The 19,812-nt window shown below is 36.9% G+C and overlaps 1 protein-coding gene across 1 annotated transcript; it reads right to left on the reverse strand.

Moving 5' to 3' along the window:
- Positions 1-268: 268 nt before the first annotated feature.
- Positions 269-19,587, reverse strand: LOC139138061 (uncharacterized). Its single transcript, XM_070706284.1, has 10 exons — positions 19,356-19,587; positions 10,882-11,142; positions 9,997-10,082; positions 9,207-9,305; positions 8,087-8,194; positions 7,670-7,765; positions 2,608-2,728; positions 1,106-1,263; positions 560-758; positions 269-291 (listed from the first exon to the last, which is right to left on the reverse strand). The coding sequence occupies exons 1-10, from the start codon at positions 19,417-19,419 to the stop codon at positions 269-271; spliced, it is 1,215 nt and encodes a 404-aa protein (XP_070562385.1). The 5' UTR covers positions 19,420-19,587.
- Positions 19,588-19,812: the final 225 nt, after the last annotated feature.

The raw sequence follows: 19,812 nt of genomic DNA on the forward strand, positions 1-19,812 counted from the left end.
TTGGACAACCTAGAGCAATAAAAATTATACCTAGAGCAATAAAAATGATACGATAAAGTGAAAATGAATTGCAACACCATCGATGAATTAGCGTGCAGCGCGGCGTAAATCGATATCTTCTCAATACTCACATACGAAAGTTTATGTGGTGATACAATTTTGATGCACAAAGCAAGGAGAAAATACAGACGTCCGACTACAGCTAGTTACACAGAATTTCACGAAAAAGGAGGATTTCCGATGTGTTCTTCAATTGAAATTCACATTTCTAGTCTTTGTGCGTATCAATCCCTGTAAGTTCCACATATATAATTGCGTTGTACGAGATAAAAAGTCCTTATGACCTTGTTTACATGAAGATCCGTACTTCCCACTTGGACAACCTAGAGCCATAAAAATCATGTGGCTAACGGTAAGGTTTATAGCAATTGCATTGACAAAAAACGATGATTGTGCGTGCAGCGTCAGTGACACAAGCGAAGTCGATATCGTCACAATACTCACATGCGAAAATATGTCTGCTTGAACATTTTTGATGCATAAGTTAAGGAATACATACCGACTACGGCTAGTTCCACAGACTTGAACGAAAAAGAAGAATCTTCGATTGAAAAATCATATTTCCAGTCTTTGTGCGTATCAATCCCCTTGAATTCCACATGTATAATCGCGTGATTCGAGATAAAGTCCTTACGATCTTGTTCATTCTTCATGTATGATAGCGTTTTTATCCATCGCTTTGCGAATGGGTGATTCCACTGTAAAAGTAGGAAAGTTGGAAAAAAGGATAATTAAACCTGAATAACCTACAACGATTATACTTTTCTCATTACTATGAAATGTTTGGAGTCCACCTTACGTTCCTTGCGATGTTTTTTTCAACAACATGTGCTACAAGGTGTGTGTATTAGGACATTTAACCACCACCCTTCCAGCGTGCATGTCCAGGATGAAAGTTGTTACAACACTCAGTTTATTGCACTCAGTTGCCAGGTTTCAACTCCCCGTTTGATTTTGTATTTAGGAAAGGGATGTGCTAAGTAGTCAGTGATGTCATTACTCTGTAGTTTCAATAAACAAGGAATTGCCTCCCAAACTAACCCACCTCCAGGCCGTGTAACATTACTTGATTATGTTCAGACACACTTCCTACGGATATTCTTTCCATGTTACCACTAGTTCTGTCTGTTGCTTTGATTACTAATTCTTTCAGCTTGAAGCCATACTTTTCTGTGACAGTCAAGAAAATCCAGTCTATAGAACCTGTTAAAATGATGATTGAGTGAATTCGTAAGACAACGAGATTCGTTGGTACAGTAAAAACCGCAGAACAATGTACGATGAATTAAGCTTGATGTTATCACATTTGTGTAATTTGTGTGTTTTAAGTTTTTCCAAAATGTTATACAGCAACAGTACTTGTAGTAAAGTTGTGACAAACAACAGACGGATGGTTATGTTTTTCACAGTAGGCACGGATGATAGTGTTTTTTCACAGTAGGCTTCCACTGTAATTGTGTAGATATGACTGTTTACCCTACGTCTTGCGTGTCAATTCACCAATGTTGACAAACTTTCCGAGGCTGCAGATAGCGCACGCTGATACTTGCCAATGCCAGTTGGTATATATATCTAAATGACTTTCCATCAGAGTACATTTCGAAAAATTTCTCCGGTATAGTTTTGTGTTTACGTACCACCTCTTTTCCCGCAGCTTAGGGTTACCTTTGCGCCAAATAACTTCAAACAATGCAATTACAAAGGTAAGAACAAGAGGACAACTTGACTGTTGCTCCGCTGTGATACGATGTAATTCAGGGATGCAAATAAAAGTAATATGACTCCATGTATATGAAATGCACCGTACAGTGCGTTTATTATGAGTTGGTATACAGGTCCTTCATTTTCACTGCAGTTACAAGAAGCCAGTACAACATTTCAGGTAAATTTTGGTACAACTTTACAAACCAATTACACAAGAGTTAATATATTTAGATCTATTTCATCGTTCATTCTTAGGCGGTTTTTACTTTTAACACTTTGAGGCTTCAAGATAAGAGCTCGATTATCTATAACTTTTCAGGTATTTTTCGGCCCTGTCGCTTTACTTGTGAAATACAGTTTTAAAGTCTAATCCCAATTATATTGAAATACTAAGTGTGCGCCTTTTAAATAAACCCTGCAGGTATTGAATGTTCGATTTTCGCATTTTAATTCTGGTCCTGACTGGCATTTGTTCGTCAAAAATTTAATTACATATTGTTCAAAATGCGTTTTGAAAATAGTGAAACTGCCCTTGTAATAAAACGAAAAATTGAAAATGTAATCGAAAGTGTTTCCTATCGTCCCCTACAGTTCTCAATTGCAAGTAAAGAAAAATTGACAATACTGATGTCCTTATTAAAGTAAAAAGGAATCTCCATAAGGTATAGACAGCAGCCAAGAGACTTGTGGATATGTAGAGTCAGAAATATGTTCTTCTATGCTTAAATGTGATATCTCAACTAAAGTGAATGTTCATGGAACTTTCAAAATTATTTTCGCACATGTTAATATGAAATCAAAAACAAATGTAAAGCATTAGGAGCATTTACAATTTGCACTTACATTTGCAATTGGTCATGTCGAAATAATTTCTCTTGTCCTTAAACTTATGAATATTGGACTGAAGCTCAGAAATCCAACCGCCGCCTGGGTTAACGTCAATGGCAAACGGCCAATTTTTCATCTTCGTGCAAGAAAAAGGAAAGGAATAAAATGACTGGATTACATTTTTAATCATAAAAATATGATTAAGATTACATTAAAAGTAACAATCTTTTAAATGAAAGCTTTTGTGTCAGTCATACAGATCTTGAGCTCGAATGCGTTCTGGCAATATGACGATAAAACAAACCCAATAATCCAAATCATTCAGGGTAATAAAACCACCAGGTCACATAAACACCAAGATGACAATTTCAAGAGGGGCCATCTTGTACCACGTACATACATGGTAATACCAGGTGTCCGGAATGGGTAAGCGCGCCCTGCTAGCAAGCTACACCCGTCAAGAATGGCCCAAAACTGTCAAAATCTATAGTAATTCAGTTAAGGTACTGAATCACTTTGTAAGTCAAAGTAAGGAATGCTCTCACGTATCATTTGCGTAATATATATGTCGTACTTTGAGACCGTCTCCATATCTACCATAGAATTTTTAAAACGATCTTGCAAGTCTACTTTTCGAGAAGCCCTGCCTAACTAATTTTATAACCAATGATCCATGTCTCATTCGAAAATCGTTCTATGATTTGCAAGCTCTACAGTATCTGGAGTTGTGAAACATACACTCCATCAGCTAGAGCAGATGGAATATTGCTGGACAAGTATTGACAGTTGATAATTTCAAAATCAAAATCATCCCGCTTGTCATATAGCTTTGCTTGTAGAGTATTCTGTCTTATTTGAACAAGTCATCGTTGATGACACAGTCCCCAGTTGTTAATGGGTACTTTGATTATAAGTCCTTGGAAACGAGAGAGTCCTGTTTATTAATTACGTATGTGATTAAAGAAGAGTTCCATGGTGGTGAAAACGTAAAGCAAATGTGGGCTACCACCCTAATTACAAAGGGTCACTAAATAAGAAAATTAGTAATTAATCGACAGGATGTTGCTAATTATATTATAGCTTTGTCAATACCAGTAGATTTTGTGACGTCATATCCCCACATTATTACTGATAATGTATTCCATTATTCAGCCCCAAAGCGAGCATAACGATACAAGTTTTTTGGGTTTTTTTGGAAAACGAAAAATTGACTGCGCATTTAAAAGGAGGGAAAGTACGGGAAACCATGTAATACATGAACGATAAATCTTGAAACGTACTTTTATCGCTACACTATTCTTGGTGAAGTCTATGGCTATAAGCTTAACTGTAAGCAGAAAAGATCGTTTATTATATGGAGGTTTTGACTCTTCGGTATGCCGCAGCAGCCGCTGTAGCGTATCTGAGAATTTAGACTTCATTAATGTCTTGCTGTACGGTTTATCCTTTTTTTTAGTCCGCTCCCGCATGCACTCGTCGTCTGCTCTGTCTGGCTCGCGCTCACCATGCAGACCCCGTCCGATATACAGTACTACTACTACGTTGTTTACTACGTTGGTTCGCTTCGTAGCTGTATAGGTGAAACAGAACTCAGTATGCTTGCTAACTCCTATACTGGGTTTGACACATGGCATACGATGTATGTCAGTGGCCATGTAAACGATGCAAGCGTGAAAGGCTACTCGAAACAGCCATAAACGGGCTAACAACGGCAGCTGTCATCAACTTTGACCGGAAGTGTCTACGGAAATTACTACGGAACCATTCAAAGTGTCAGTCCAGGGTCAGCTACTGCCAACAACCATGACAACCGTGGACTCTCCGTCGATCTAACATCTCGGCTACCTAGGTCTGATGCACTGGCTGTAATCGGAGACAACTTTCATTCATCGTTTTTTTTCTTGTCTGCGGTTTCACCATGCCTTGTTCTCGACATCGCGACGGAGACCCTACAGTATGTTTGTCAACTGTACCTTTCAAGCACCCGTTTACGTCGAGTTTTTCCGTTCGCCGAAATAAAATAGCTCTTCTCCAGAATCCATCGAAAATTAAATTTATATACATAATTATTCATGAAATGTAAATATTTGAACAACATTGTTGAACTCTGTTGATATCGTTTGCAATTGAATGCTGTACTAGCGACATAATAATAATCGTATTGGTCAGCTGATACCATGCAGCTCGCTGATCATGCATGCTGATGTCGAGGCATGAACATTCCGTTTTTTTTATGTCTGAAACTTCACTGTGTCGGCTTTTTGAATGGCGTGATATTGAAATGTGATGTTTTAAGTTCGATATAGACGATAGGGATGCAATTCCTTTTTATTTCCTTCGAAAATACATCGTTTTTTTAATTCCAAACTGAACCGTGAAAGTGCTGCTCATTAATTGTGCTGAACGTGCGTGTTCAGTGCAGTGCAGTATACAGATTCAGGGACGATCATGCCAGACGACGCTCACTGGCTTCAAACTCAGTTTAAATTTCCTTTTTTATTCGTTTTCTACATCGACAAATTCACTGGCATTGCCAAAACTATAAAGCAAACGAAAGCATACTTTGCACGACATAATGTACGAGGCTAAGCCGAGTGCATTATGGAGTACAAAGTTTGCTTGGGTCCATTATGGGCCGGGAGGGGGTACATTATTGCTTAAATATTTTTACATTTTATAATAACACTGACAGATTATCACATGTACCACATTTCATAAACGATGCCGCCAAGTGTCAATGAATTATATTACAACACTGTGAAATCAACATCTGTACAAAGTTTCATCAACTTTGATGAAGTGTTTCTAGATATATAATTGTCATGTGGAAAGTTCATTACATATCTAAATTGAATATTAGTTAACATAACACTGCATAGTGTCTTTATTCAGTGTTAAAGCAATGTGAGCCCAACATCTGTACCAAGTTTCATGAAATTTGATGAACCATTTCCAGCAATATCAGCCTTATTATGAAAATTCATTAGATATGCAAATCAGCACTTCATTGATACTAATCGATACTACTACATATCTTTGAATGCCATAACACCACTGAGAGATCTTCATCTGTACCACGTTTCATCAAATTTGATACATTATTACTAGACATATCATACTAATTTGAAGTATGGAAATTAGCAATTTATTTGAATGACACTGATACATGTATTCATTCAAATGTTAAAGCAATACGATCTCGACATCCATACCAAGTTTCATTATATTTGATGAATAATTTCTTGACATATCAACCTAATTACGAAAACAGCAAATCAGCAGTAAATTGATATGATACTACTACATATCAATTGACGACATTACATCACCAGAAGATCAACATCTGTGCCACGTTTCATCAAATTTAATCTATTTCTAGACATATCACACTAATTACAAAATTTCATCAAATATGCAAATTAACAGTTAATTGACATGATACTGCTTAATGTCTTCACACAGTATTACAGTACTGCGAGATCAGCATCTGTACCATGTTTCATCAAATTTGATGCAGTGATTCGGGACATAGTCCACTAATTAGGAAAGTTCATTAAATATGCAAATTAGCAATTAATTGTCATGACACAGCTAAGTGTCTGTGTAAACTTATATGAGACTGATAAACTTATATGATCTGGACAAATTTTCATCAAATTTTCTGTAGCATTTCTAGACATACCACCCTAATTACAAAAATTCATCACCTAATTACTAGCAATTAATATATGCAATACTGACATATGTCATGGATTGCTGTCAGATCTCTTTATGAACATCTTTACAAAGTCTTATGAAATTTAGTTAAGGCGCTCTAGAAACAGAGCTCTTTGTCAAAAAGTCATTCTCAATGACATTGTCCCCGCTATTTCAATAAAATGACCGTCACACGACCATATTGGATCGGATCACAAAACAAATTCACATGTATATATATGACTTTAGTAGTAATTCTTGTACCAAGTTTGAATGAAATCGCTCCAGGCATCTTTGAGATATCTGCGTGAACGGACGGACACACGGACGCACTGACGCACCAACATGACCAAACCTATAAATCCCCCGGACGGTGTCCTTCGTGACTTATAAACTGATCAAGATATGAAGCCGAATCCACACTTTATGTTGTTTCTTTGACCTCTAACTCATCTGGATAAATATGATGAAGACAATTTGTTATAGTGGTATCGTTGATACTGAAAAGATCGTCTCTGCATCTTTGTGTGTCGATGAAACGCTTTGCAATTCTTTTACATCCAACAAACCAGCAAGAATTGGTGCACAGTTGGTTCCCGATTGAGTGCCCCCAGTTGGCCAAAAATATAATGCCACCAAATTTAATTAATATGTTGTCAATGAAGTAATGAAGCATCTCGGTAACTTTCCCATCATTGTATTTGTGTTTTCATCAGCATTGTTACTCAAATATCCCACGTTGCGTGTGATGGCAGTGTGTTGGTAGCTAAGACTGCCAGTTGTTCAAAGTGGGAAAATGAAATATATGGATGGAATTGTACTTGATTTTATTAGATGGCAAAGTATGAAATAAGTGTGCAAATATTCTAGAAGCACCAGATTTAACAATAACGTTAACTTGTTACTGAGCCGGTATTGCTAATGTATGATGATTTTTTCATTATTTTTTATTTCATATGTCACTTGCAAGTGACATATGAAATCAAAAAAGTGAAAAGAAATCATCAAAGTTGGCATTTATGGCTATTATTTTGTTTTTATGTCATACATAGTTTTACGTTCTACTTTCTTAAGCAAGATGATAAATTCAGTATTCAGCTTGTCAACTTAGCGTGTACATAACGTAAACTGCGTTGTTATTGGTGACAATCGAATTCTAGTGTAAATTGAAACATGGCATTGCATTTTAGGAATGTCGACGCTATGTTTACAAGAAATAAAATGGGTGTTTCATCATTCTTTTTGGACTAGAGTAAGAACTTGTAAATAACATGTAAAATAGATATGATGAAAACAATCATCTACAGTAAGCATAACTGGCCCTTTGAACGATGCTCGTCAGTGAAGGTATAGAATGAAGAATAGAACAAAACCAACTTACAGACGGAATTGTCTCACATGTAGTGTTATAGTACGGAGGCCAACTAATGACATCATCCACACGGATCGTCAATCCAAATGCTTTCACATTACCATCCTTTGATATTCAAGGCAAAATGTGAACTTTGATCAATAAGTTAGTCAGTAGATTGTTTCAATTAGTCCCTTCAAAGGTGCAAAGTACTGTGGCGTGCTTTCTCGTTTGCTTTTTCTTTGCGGTGTCTGTCATGTTCTCTCATCCAAAAACTTTATAACCTCGAATTGACCCGCGTCAAGAATTCCACTCCGAACATTTATTTATAACAGGTAAAATTAATCAAAGCGTTTCGCTTTGGATATTTTCTATGCTGAATTCGCTATCGATCGTTGAGTATCGTTAAAGACAAAGTAATAAGGTGTATAGGCTAATTCAACTTACAGTCATATAGATATGTATGGTGAGATTAAAATGTGATGTTATATTCGTCGTCAGAAAAGCAGCAACAATAACTTGACTATCGTCTTCAGTCACACCGAAGCGGTTGAACTGTATCACAAATTAAAACAACATCAACAAGTCAGAGGATACTTGAATTCATATACAAAATGCATGACGAAATGCAAAATTGAATTTTTCTGAGCCTTCAAAAAAGGCTGTAGAGTTGTCATTCGTTTTAACTTCCGCTCCTTTATATATATATATATATATATATATATATATATATATATATATATATATATATATATATATATATATATATATATATACTTGTTTAGTTCAAGATCAGCTGGAGTAGAGTGCTCAATACTAGAGTAGAGCTAAATCACAGTCGATCACAGCCACCCGATGAGTGTAGGCGGCTCTGCAGCCTATACGAAACAAATCGAAGTATACAGATGTCCTCGTGGAAAATTACAGTGGTCGATGCGGAAAGCACGGCGTTATAAATAATAAAAATAATAACACAAATTACTTCAAGTACAAAGTAATAATATCTGTCAATTAAGTTTCGTGCATCCTCCAATCTTCAGACAGAAGTGATATGATCTTTAGCAACACTGTCATTTATGTGTTTGGGACGCACCATTCTATTTATCGATGTGGTTAAAGTTTTATAAAAAAATATTTGTTTTGCTCGAAACATGTTGAAAACAACTTAGAGCGTTTGTATGTCAAATCTATGCTGTTATATATATATATATATATATATATATATATATATATATATATATATATATATATATATATATATACTTGTTTAGTTCAAGATCAGCTGGAGTAGAGTGCTCATACTAGAGTAGAGCTAAATCACAGTCGATCACAGCCACCGATGAGTGTAGGCGGCTCTGCAGCCTATACGAAACAAATTGTAGTGGAAATGTAATGTTTTAGAGTAGATATTATATATATATATATATGTATATAGTTAGATATTATATATATATATATGATATATATATGATATATATATATATATTATATATATACACAGAATGTCAGGTCTAATATCCTGTGAATGATATCACTATGTAAAATCTTTAAGAAGAAACTCTCTTACCGTGTTTCCGTAGACTATCTCCACAGATGAAATATCCATGACAAAGCCATCGATAGAAAAATCGGAGATATTGAAAATCGGAACGCCTACGCCGGTGTCCTAATATGTAAACATAATGCACACCTACAAAATTGAACTGTACTCATAGTTTTGAAAATATATGTCATTGCCAATGTTTACCAGTCACAATTTGCATAGTCGATACGTTTTTTCTTTGGGCTTAGAAACAAGCAGAATGCCTTATAGAAATCTCGCTCACGATCATTGGTACATCTGTAATACTTATAGGCAGTTATATTTATATCCCAGACTTTTGTCTGTGTTTTTATCTCAGTTGCTGACGAGACTCCCTAGATCAGACATCCAAATCATTGTACCACAGCCCTAAATGTTACGTCATCATCCGGGTATTTCTCCCGGCATACTCTGCAGGGAAGTAGATATGTGGCCGCCCACATCGGGTAGTAAAGACTCTATGTTGCCTGATTTTAATGTTGATTTTTGTGTATAACTTCAACAAATCGCACTTTCTGTGCAAAAAGTAATGGTCACGTTTTCCTTCCACAAGTATAAACCTGTATACGACTGATGAATTTGAGGGCTGACTATCCCTTTAAGCAAGTCAAATATGAGATAACAAAGTTCACACCTGGGGAAAAGAATGTAATGTAGTCCTTCGCTACTTAACGAAACAAGTACATGATTTGCTGCATTCGTCCAAGGATGTTTTAGCAGTTTGCGGTCATGTTATTACATGAGACATGGGGTCTTACTTTTTGCATAGCCCTACCTCCGGTATATTAATACTGCTATTTGCTGTGACAGGATACTGATTCAATACATCTTCACTCTTGCAGGTTAGTGCGCCGTGTGATCCTGAAATGAGCAAATGTCATCAGTGATTGCAAAGAGACACAATTTTGATAGGAAGAGAAATCACTAACAGCGGTAACAACTGGCCAAGCACAAAAGCTGGAGTGCAATTGCACTCGGCCTCATTTCTATTCCTAAACTACGAGAGCACCTCGGGTTGTGCAATACTGAGGAAATGAAAATCAAAAATCTGTCTCAGTATGTTTCAACAAACAACATGGAAAACTAAACGGACAGATGTACAATGTGCTCCTGTCTTCGGTATATCCCTGATTATATCATACTGGCTTCTTGATGCCGCAAATAATACGATCTGATTGGTCGAGACGTGAAAAGTACCGTGCTATACTAACAATATAGCACCCTTGGAGCTGAGATGAGCTCTTAGCTATAGAATAATTTCCTTTCATACGTTGTAAGTCAAAATTTCAATTTCATACTGTGATACAACAGCAATAAACCAACTTCGTAACTTGATTTTGTCCAGACTTAACACAATTGGAACTAATTTCGGAGAAAACGATCTCATTCAAATTTACTAATTACCCATTCAAAAGGTCAATTCCAAAGATAAAAGAAAAGTAGATGAGCTTAAATTTACTCATTAAACCTACATCCTACACTACAATATCCCACTAGTATTCTCCCAAATTAGTTCCAATTGTGTTGCCTTAGTTCACACAATATATGTACTCGCTACCGCTCGTGCACACACAGCCTTGACCTAGTCAAAATCTATACGGTCGCTAGGTGTTGTTTACTGCTTAATTGGATACCTGTTTAAGCACTAATGCGTGCATACCTGGGCAGCAGAAGCGAACTTTATAATCATTACACGCTCTGTTTATTTGATCTTCGTCCATACATACAAGACCAGTGGCATTAAACTGACGAAATATATCTTGCGTGCTCTTGGCTGAATCACCTTGTAAAGTGACTGCGTCGATAGCTGTGGGGTTGTCGCACAGCTGATTGGGATAAAACTCAAGAATATCTTCAATCTTCTCAACGTCTCCGTCAGGTTTATCGTCAGGCAGATTGTACCAATTTGTCCAGTCGCAGACTGTATTCCAAGGAATGAAGAAAAGTCAAATTGTTTCTGAGTTATGTCCCTCCTTGGCGGAAACGATTTGTGCGCTGTAAACATTTTATCGTGGATAAATCGAAAATTTAATTTTGGAATTAGAGAATTAACTCTATTAGGCAACAATTCTTCCTAAGTAACGTTCAGAAATTTCGAATGTAACTTGACATTTGCCGAACGGTGACAGCTATTAAAATTGACAAATAAATTTAAGTGTTGCCTAAAAGTCAAAAGGTTTATAGAAAGCCAATAATAGTATTTATTTACAAATGTGTTTTACTTGTCATAGACAATTGTTTCCTTGATACCCTAGGTTGAGTGTATACACGGTATTTGGCTCAGGGTGAGCGTCATCAGTTGTGGATTACACCTTTCTAGAATTGCAGGCTTATGGATATTTGCGAAAGTTTTCTCAGCCATCGGAAAACAAGCGCAAATTTCTGCATATATTACAACGGATGACGGTGACAACCCTGTACGTATGAATTGAGAATATAAGAGAATGTTAACTTTGTGAGTATCCCAAATTAAGAATATTGACTCGAGCGATAAGTACGTTCACACACTGTCTGCGTAATTTTAGTATAATTGTCACGACTTAATTTTTCACGCTGCTACTTCACGCCTGATAAGTCGGGAGGTACCGGTCTGGCATTTCTGGCATTCTGGCATTGCAGCAGAGACAACTCAATATCTATTAACACTTCGATCTCAAGACCAGGTCTATTCTATCTTTTGTCTAGAAAATGTACAACTTAATATTGTTTCAAAGACTACATATTGTAATGGATGCCTAAGACTGTTACTTCAGTTGCATAAGCACTGAAAGAATGTAGAAGATGTTCAAGACTAAAGATTATCAAAACATTTCTGAGCTGTTCTAGAAAGGCAGGGCTTGTTGATGACATAAGTGATTATTAAAACAATTATCACTCGACCTTCTTAGGATGTCCAGATGGAATATATTCGTCCGTAGACACAAGGGTTGCAACTGAGTGCAAAAGTGTAAAATATATAACCAGATATAAACAAAAATTCTCACGTGTTTCATTATATTGCAGTATATTCAGACTTTTGCCACATGTTTGCAACTTCATTGAAAGTGTTATGATCGACATCGTGAACATCATTCACCACAGATTAATTCAAAAGTTCATTAAGTACACAAATATGTAATTAGCTGAAGTAAAAATACTACATTTCTTTGACTGCTTTCATTGTATCACCACTTTATATAGCTAGTGAAATTGCTTTTGGTCCAGTCCTTCAAGCTGTATGTGCCAAAGTGTGAAAGCTGATTAGATATGCAAATTATATATTAGCTAACATGAAAATAAGAAGTGACTTTCAATATTGTTTGAACCTAGTATCATCAATGTACATAGCATGTATCGCTAACTTTTATCAAATCCAGGTATATATCCCTAAGTAGGAAACTTTATTAAATATGCAAATTAGGAATTGGCTGAAGTAAAAATTCTTAATGACTTTCAATAATGTTGTATCACAGTACCTTTAATGTACATAGCAAGTTTCATCAACTTTATCAAGTCAATCAAGATATATATCCTTAATTAGGAAAGTTTCATTAAATATGCAAATTAGCAATTATCTTTCATGTCACCCCTTAATATCTTTCACAGCTGAAATATCCTTGTGTGATCAACATTTGTAGCAAATCCTATTAAATGTGTGTAGTCGTTCTCAATGTATATGCGTTTTTTCAAAATCATTAATTATGCAAATTAGCAAAAAGTATGCAAGCAACACCCACCAAAAACTAATCAGTTCTTGCCATTTGCAAACTGCATCTATGTACCAGATTTTATTTGGATCTGATCAGCCTTTTTGAGATATCGAGCCAACAGACAGACAGACACACAGACACACTGACAGACAGGCAAACAGACAGTCATCGCTGCCACATTAACCCACGTGTGTGAACACGTGAGCTTAAATAGCAAGTATATATAAGACATTTCTCAGCCTGACCATTAGGAAAAAGCTAGAGATCAGGTGGATATCATCCTATGCCAAACATCCATTCGTGGGGAGGGCATGGAACTCGTGGATACTCGTGACATAATCCTCCCGCACCGCTATTTTCTGATCATTCTCTTGACTAGAATAAACAGTCCTTTACCAAAACTGTGATGTACATTTCGTCAGTATCTATGCTACAGACGGGAAGTGCGCATTGTCTTATTGTGAATAGGTTGTTGATGAGATGTTTGGTCCACTTCCTGGTTTCTGCGTGGGCGGGCGGAAGTAGAGCCCCACTGCAGTCTGGGTAAACCGAGACTAAACAAAACCCTGCGTCCTGTCACCAAAGGTGAGACTCCCTAGGTACGTATTAACTATCCACGCTGCGCTATGATCTCTGTCCAGAGATTGACCTACAGGGTGATTATGCATCCAATGGTCTTTCGATGCGCGTCATTTGATACGGCTCAATACGTACCTCTGTAGCAAGCTTATCTATTTTATGTAAAGACGCAAATCCAAACCCCGGGCGCCAAAACATATATCTATTTGGCACGTTCAACATTCTATTGAAAGTAAATAATGTGAATTAATAATACACAGTTTTCAACTTCTTTTTGTAGAGCAATCAACATTCTATTGAAAGGAAATGATGTGAAACAATAATACAAATTTTCAACTTCCTTTTTTTATAGAGCAGGTCTCAGTAGTGCCAGTATAATGGCAGTAAACTAGCACATCTCGTACTCGCTTTCCCTTGGACAGCTTGGTAAAACGCGTCCAACGTTAACGATTTTCCTTTAACCTCACATTTATATGTAAAATGAGAAGAGAACACCTTTTTTATATTTTTCATTGAAAATTTATAAAGAGGTAATTAGTCTATAAGCCCATTTTCATAACATAGCTACTCATTGCGGAAACGTTAGGCTGCGTTCACAAAACTGGTGAGGGGCCGGAGGAATTCAGGGGATTCGAAAATTCTTGACTGTTGGGGGACTTGCAAGTTTTGCTCTGCCTATAGTGGGGCCTGATAATATTTTGAGTCCCAACATTTTGATGTCATCCAATGGTTCTAATGTCTGTAATAAGTATACAAAGAAGCAGAAGGGGCAGAAGCTGCAGCTGTTGATAAATGTCCTATATACCTCTGTGCAATGTATGAATTCCAGTTTCTGGCCGTATCTCTACAGCATGCTGAAACACACGATATTCAGTTTGTCAATGTCACACCTGAGAGTTGACAAAATTTGTTTAAGTTGTGCCAGGTGTAACTATAGGACAATATATTGTCAAACGGCATGTAAATCTGTGCCTAATTCGACAATTAAAATGTCCCTCACTTTTGTTCAACCGAGACCTCTTAACCTGGTCGCGATAGTTCGCTCAAATAGGTGGTATTTACCTCTAAACGTCAATCTGAACTTAGTTGAAATTCTACTAAACTATTTCAGTGTCAGACAGCCTGTACAAACACTCATACAATTCTAAGCCTTCTTGTACGGAAATAACAATCGCCAATTTTTCAAACCAATTTCACCCACGATCCACACAAGACCGCACAAGACCAGCAAAAGGTTCTTGAATTCATCATCTCCATCCAAACGTATGAAGATTTATAGAGTCTATATCTCCAGCAATATAACATCGCGCAACCTCCGAACAATCCTATAATTATTGTGTAAGTGTAGTGAATGCACAAAACACATTCACTCAATCATACGTGTAGAAGCCGTCTGACAACATATGAAAGTTACTTTTTCTCTATTAAATTAAAAATGAGTGAAATCACAGATGTGATACCAACAAAGCCTGTATATATAAATATTGGTTACATTTTAAATAGAGTCAAGACTAAAAGTCATTTGTCAATGATACAAATGTTTGGCACATGTATACAGGCCGTGTTGGCAAGCTAAATTCTGGACAGCTCAACATGCTGTAGGGAGTACAACAAGATTGCAGTTGTATAAACTGAACACAATTAACATGACACTACTAAATGTCATTATTCACAGTTAAAGCAATATGAGCTTAACATCTGTACCAAGTTTAATGAAATTTGATAAAGTATTTCTTCACATATCAGCCTGATTACGAAAATGGCCTTATACCAGCTCTGAATGAAATCGGTGGAAATATGTATGAGTTATGGATCTGTACATCAAAAAATCGTAACAAAATGGATACCAGACGGCCATTTTGCATTAGATTCTGAAACCAATATACATGCATTATATGACATAGGTGAATGTCCTTGTACCAACTTTAAATAAAATCCCTTGATACATGGCTGCGGACATGAAAAAATCGTAACATAATGGCCGCCACGCAGCCAATGTATTTGATCTAACCGTAAAAAAATCAACGTGCATATGTGTGACATAAGTCAATGTCCTTGTGCCAACTTTGAATAAAATCGGTTGAGACATGAAAATAAAAGTAACAAAATGGCCGCCATGAAGCCATGTTGAATAGTATCGTGAAACAAATCCAATTGCGTATGTTTGACATAGGTTAATGTCCTTGTACCACCTTTAAATAAAATCAGTTGAGACATGCCTGAGTTGTGGCTCTGGACATGAAAAAATTGTAACGAAATGACCACCTTTGACCATATTGGATCATGTCGTGAAAAAATTCAATGTACATATGTATGGCATAAGTCAATGTCCTTCTACCAACTTTGAATAGTCTAAGTTATGGTGCCAGACATAAAAAAATCGTAACAAAATGGCTGCCATGCAGAAATATTCAATCTTATCATAAAACAAATCGACTTGCACATGTATGACATAGGTCAATGTTCTTGTACCTACTTTGAATAAAATCGGTTGAGACGTGCCTGGGTAATGGCTCTAGACATGTAAAAATCCGTCACAAAATGGCCGCCATCAAGCCATATTGGATCGTATCGTAAAACAAATGCACATGCGTATGTATGACATAGGTCAATGTCCTTGTACTAACTTGAAAAAAATCGGTTGTGGCTCCGTACATCGCAACAAAATAGCCGAACGGCGGCCATATTGGATCGTATCACAAAACAAAGCGACCAAAGTATGTATGGCATAAGGAGTAATCCTCGTACCAAGTTTGAATGAAATGGTTCCAGGCATCTCTGAGATATCTGCGTGGACGGACGCACGTACGCACACAGGTACGGACGCGCGGACATGACTAAACCTATAAGTCTCTCCGCAAGGTGTCCCCGGGGACTAAAATGTTCATTCAATTATAAATCAACAGTGCATCTTAATCTATGAAACTAGTCATAAGCAAGAAACATAGGCAAAAACCAAATTGAATTTTGAATTACGTAATACAAGGAACGACATACAATTTGCTGAAAAACAAACTAAATATCATAGACTATGAATAAAATGATATGGAAATGTTGAGTGACAGTCATAAGTATCTGGTGCGTGCCAAGAGACAAATGCAAACATTGACAATAAATAATACTATAGCTGCAAGCAGCAATGCCGGGGCCAAAGCAATCTTAAGTGGGAAAATGAAGGCAAAATTTATGTAATCAGAGAGAGCGAAGGTCATCTCAGTTACACGTGTTTTTCGCAACAAAACGTTTGCTCCTATTGTTACATATCAACCAAAAATCTGACCACTGGGTTTATTGGTTAGCTCAAAATTATATGTGTGCATAATTAATGAGGTAGAGGATGTGGCACTATATGGTCTACCATCACACCAAAAATGAAGATAGTAGTCCTTGTGGCTACTGATTATGAGGCATAGAAGTAAATTAAGGTCAAAGGTCAACGAGGTCATGTGACATTTTGTCAAAAATCTTTGCTCTCATAGTAATCCCTGTGTACCAAAATCAGAGCTCCAGCTCTATTGCCTAGCCCAGAAATATTACATATGTGCATAATTAACTAGCCACTTAATATGGCATTATGAGGTGTACCATGCTACCAAATATGAACTTCAAAGCTGCTGTGGCTAATGAATTATCAGCATAGAAGTAAATTAGTGGTCAAGGTCATTGAAGTCATGTGACATTTTGTCAAAAATCTTTGCTTCCATAGATATGCCTATTTAGCAAAAATCAGACCTTTAGCTCTATTGGCTAGCCTAGAATTAGATATGTTCATAATTAATTAGGCACGTGATGTGGCACTATAAGGTCTACTACACAACAAAATATAAACTTTATAGCTGTTGTTGCTACTGCTTTATAGGCATGAAAGTAAATTTGAGGTCAAAGGTCATCGATGTCACCCGACTTTTTGTCATAAATCTTTGTTCCCATAGTTATTCCTATGTACCAAAAATCAGACCTCCAGCTCTATTTGTTCGCCCAGAATTAGATATGTGCATACTTAATGAGGTATAGCATGTGCTGGTCATGTGACATTTTGTTAAAAAACCTTTATACAGATACTTGTCCCTGTGTACCAAAATCAGAACTCTAGATCTATTTGGAAGGCTGGAATTAAAAATGTATATAATTAATAAGGTGCAACAACATGGCACAGTCATAGGTCAAGTTCATCCTCACCATTTTTATGTGGTCAATGTTCAGTAGTCACTAGACTTCTTGGACTCCTTACATATGCCAGAATATGTCATTGCCATAGCTTAACTGCTCAGGTATAGGGGAGGTCAAAGGTTATTGAAAATCAGAAAAATAATACTTTAAAAATCTTCTCAAAAAACGGCATGGTCAATACTTCAAATTTGGTATGTAGCATCTAGGTAGTATGGTCTAAAAAGTATCTTATCAGATTTTGATTTTTGAATTTTTATGCAAATTAGGTGTAATCAAAAATTGTAATTAATAATAACAGCCAGGTCATGTGACCAATCAAAATATGAAGGGTCAGGTGCACCACTACTCAGTATGACCAATAAGCCTTGCAAGTTTGAAAAGCCTGCGCGCAACGGTTTCGGAGATCTAGCTCTGCAAAGAATTCATGGAGGAAGAAGAGGAAAAACAGGAAGAAGCGATCCTGAGTAAATACAATAGGGGCCAAGCCCCATGGGGCTTTGGTCCCTAAATATCATCCTGACCACAGTTAGGACTACATGAACTCTGACTGGTTCGTTTCCTTCTGATTTTCTGATACAGTGAGGGTACAAAATATAAATATGCGGCTATTCACGAGAGTCGCACAACAAAGCTTGTATTTTTGTCCACAGTAGAATTTTTTGAACAACTTTCACGTAAACTGTAAAAATTCTTGTTTCGGGCGGCAAGAACGTCGCGATACTAAAATGTATTGATATGATATGGAGTGACTTGCACATAATGCAGTCGATGTATTCATTAGATTCTATTAATTCAAGCATTGTGATGTTGACAATTACATGCATGCCGGTGCGCGATTTCTGATGGTCTTTTGGCGGAAATATTTACAGGTAACAACAGTGAAACAAGCAACATTGCGGTGACAGCTCTAAAATTCATACTCATATCATGTATAATTATGTTACGAATCCACGATTCGTTGTCTCAGTCTGACATGCACCTACTGCCTACATAAATCGATCAAAGTATAAGCGTACGTTCTCCTCAGTGCTCGAAGTCAACAATGATGTCAAAATCAACACACAACTATTGAAATTACGAAACATAAGAGAGGGAAAATGCAAGAGTTATCGCTGTGTCGAAATAACAAAACAGCGCTAACAAACTACATGCGCATGCGCATGCTAAGCATGGCCTCGCTCTGACCCCAGCCCATTGCCTTCCTTTTCTTCATAGAGTAGGCCTTAGTAATGACAGTGTAATGTCTTTACGTCAATTCCCTTTCATTAAGTGATTACTTACCGACTTACATCTTCGATTAAAACCAAAAGATGTCAAACAAGTCTTCAAATTCCTATTTCATAGAATAGGCCTCAGTAATCCCGGTACGTGTAAAATGTTTTAAAATAAACTCCCTTTTATCAAGTGATTCCTGTTTACTGCTGATTACATCTTTTATTGAAAACAAACGATGTCAAAGTAGACTTCAACTTCCTGTTTCACATAATAGGCCTCAGTAATATCAGTACATGTAAATGATGTACAATAAACTGAATTCCCTTTTATCGAGTGATTCCTTTTTATGGCTGCTTACATCTATTATTGAAAACACACGATGTCAAACTAATCTTCAACTTCCTAGTATATAGAGTAGGCCTCTTCAATGCCAGTATAAGTGGATGACGCATGGTTCATTTTGAAGTAGGTTGTTACATACCTGCTTGTCGAAGAAGGAAAGCAAACATAATCAGACGAATAGCACGTGCAGATTTTTGCTTCATATTTTCCGCAGTGTTCGCTTGCAAAACTGCTGAAGATACACCTATAGTCCTGTTACCCAGTTGAAGGTGTGGCGCCTTCCCGACGTAGGGAACTACTTGCTCGTAAGTGTCTAACTGCAGCTACTTGTACGAACATCGCTTCAAAACGTACTGCGCAATTGCGGAATTATCAGCAGCGTGGACCATCGACAACAGACAGTCTGTACGACAACCTGGCCTTTAGAGGTGTGGCCAGTACCAGTGATTTGATTGGCTATTATCTGGTCCTTGGCATTTACTTCATTGTGTTAGAAACCACTTTTTGAATGCGTGAGTTCATATGATCCTCGTAATGCATAAATAACAATTGATATTGTGCCATGTTCAATGATATTTAAATTGACCATTCTGCAC

Source organism: Ptychodera flava, chromosome 8 (genome assembly GCF_041260155.1).
Source record: "Ptychodera flava strain L36383 chromosome 8, AS_Pfla_20210202, whole genome shotgun sequence".
NCBI lineage: Eukaryota > Metazoa > Hemichordata > Enteropneusta > Ptychoderidae > Ptychodera > Ptychodera flava.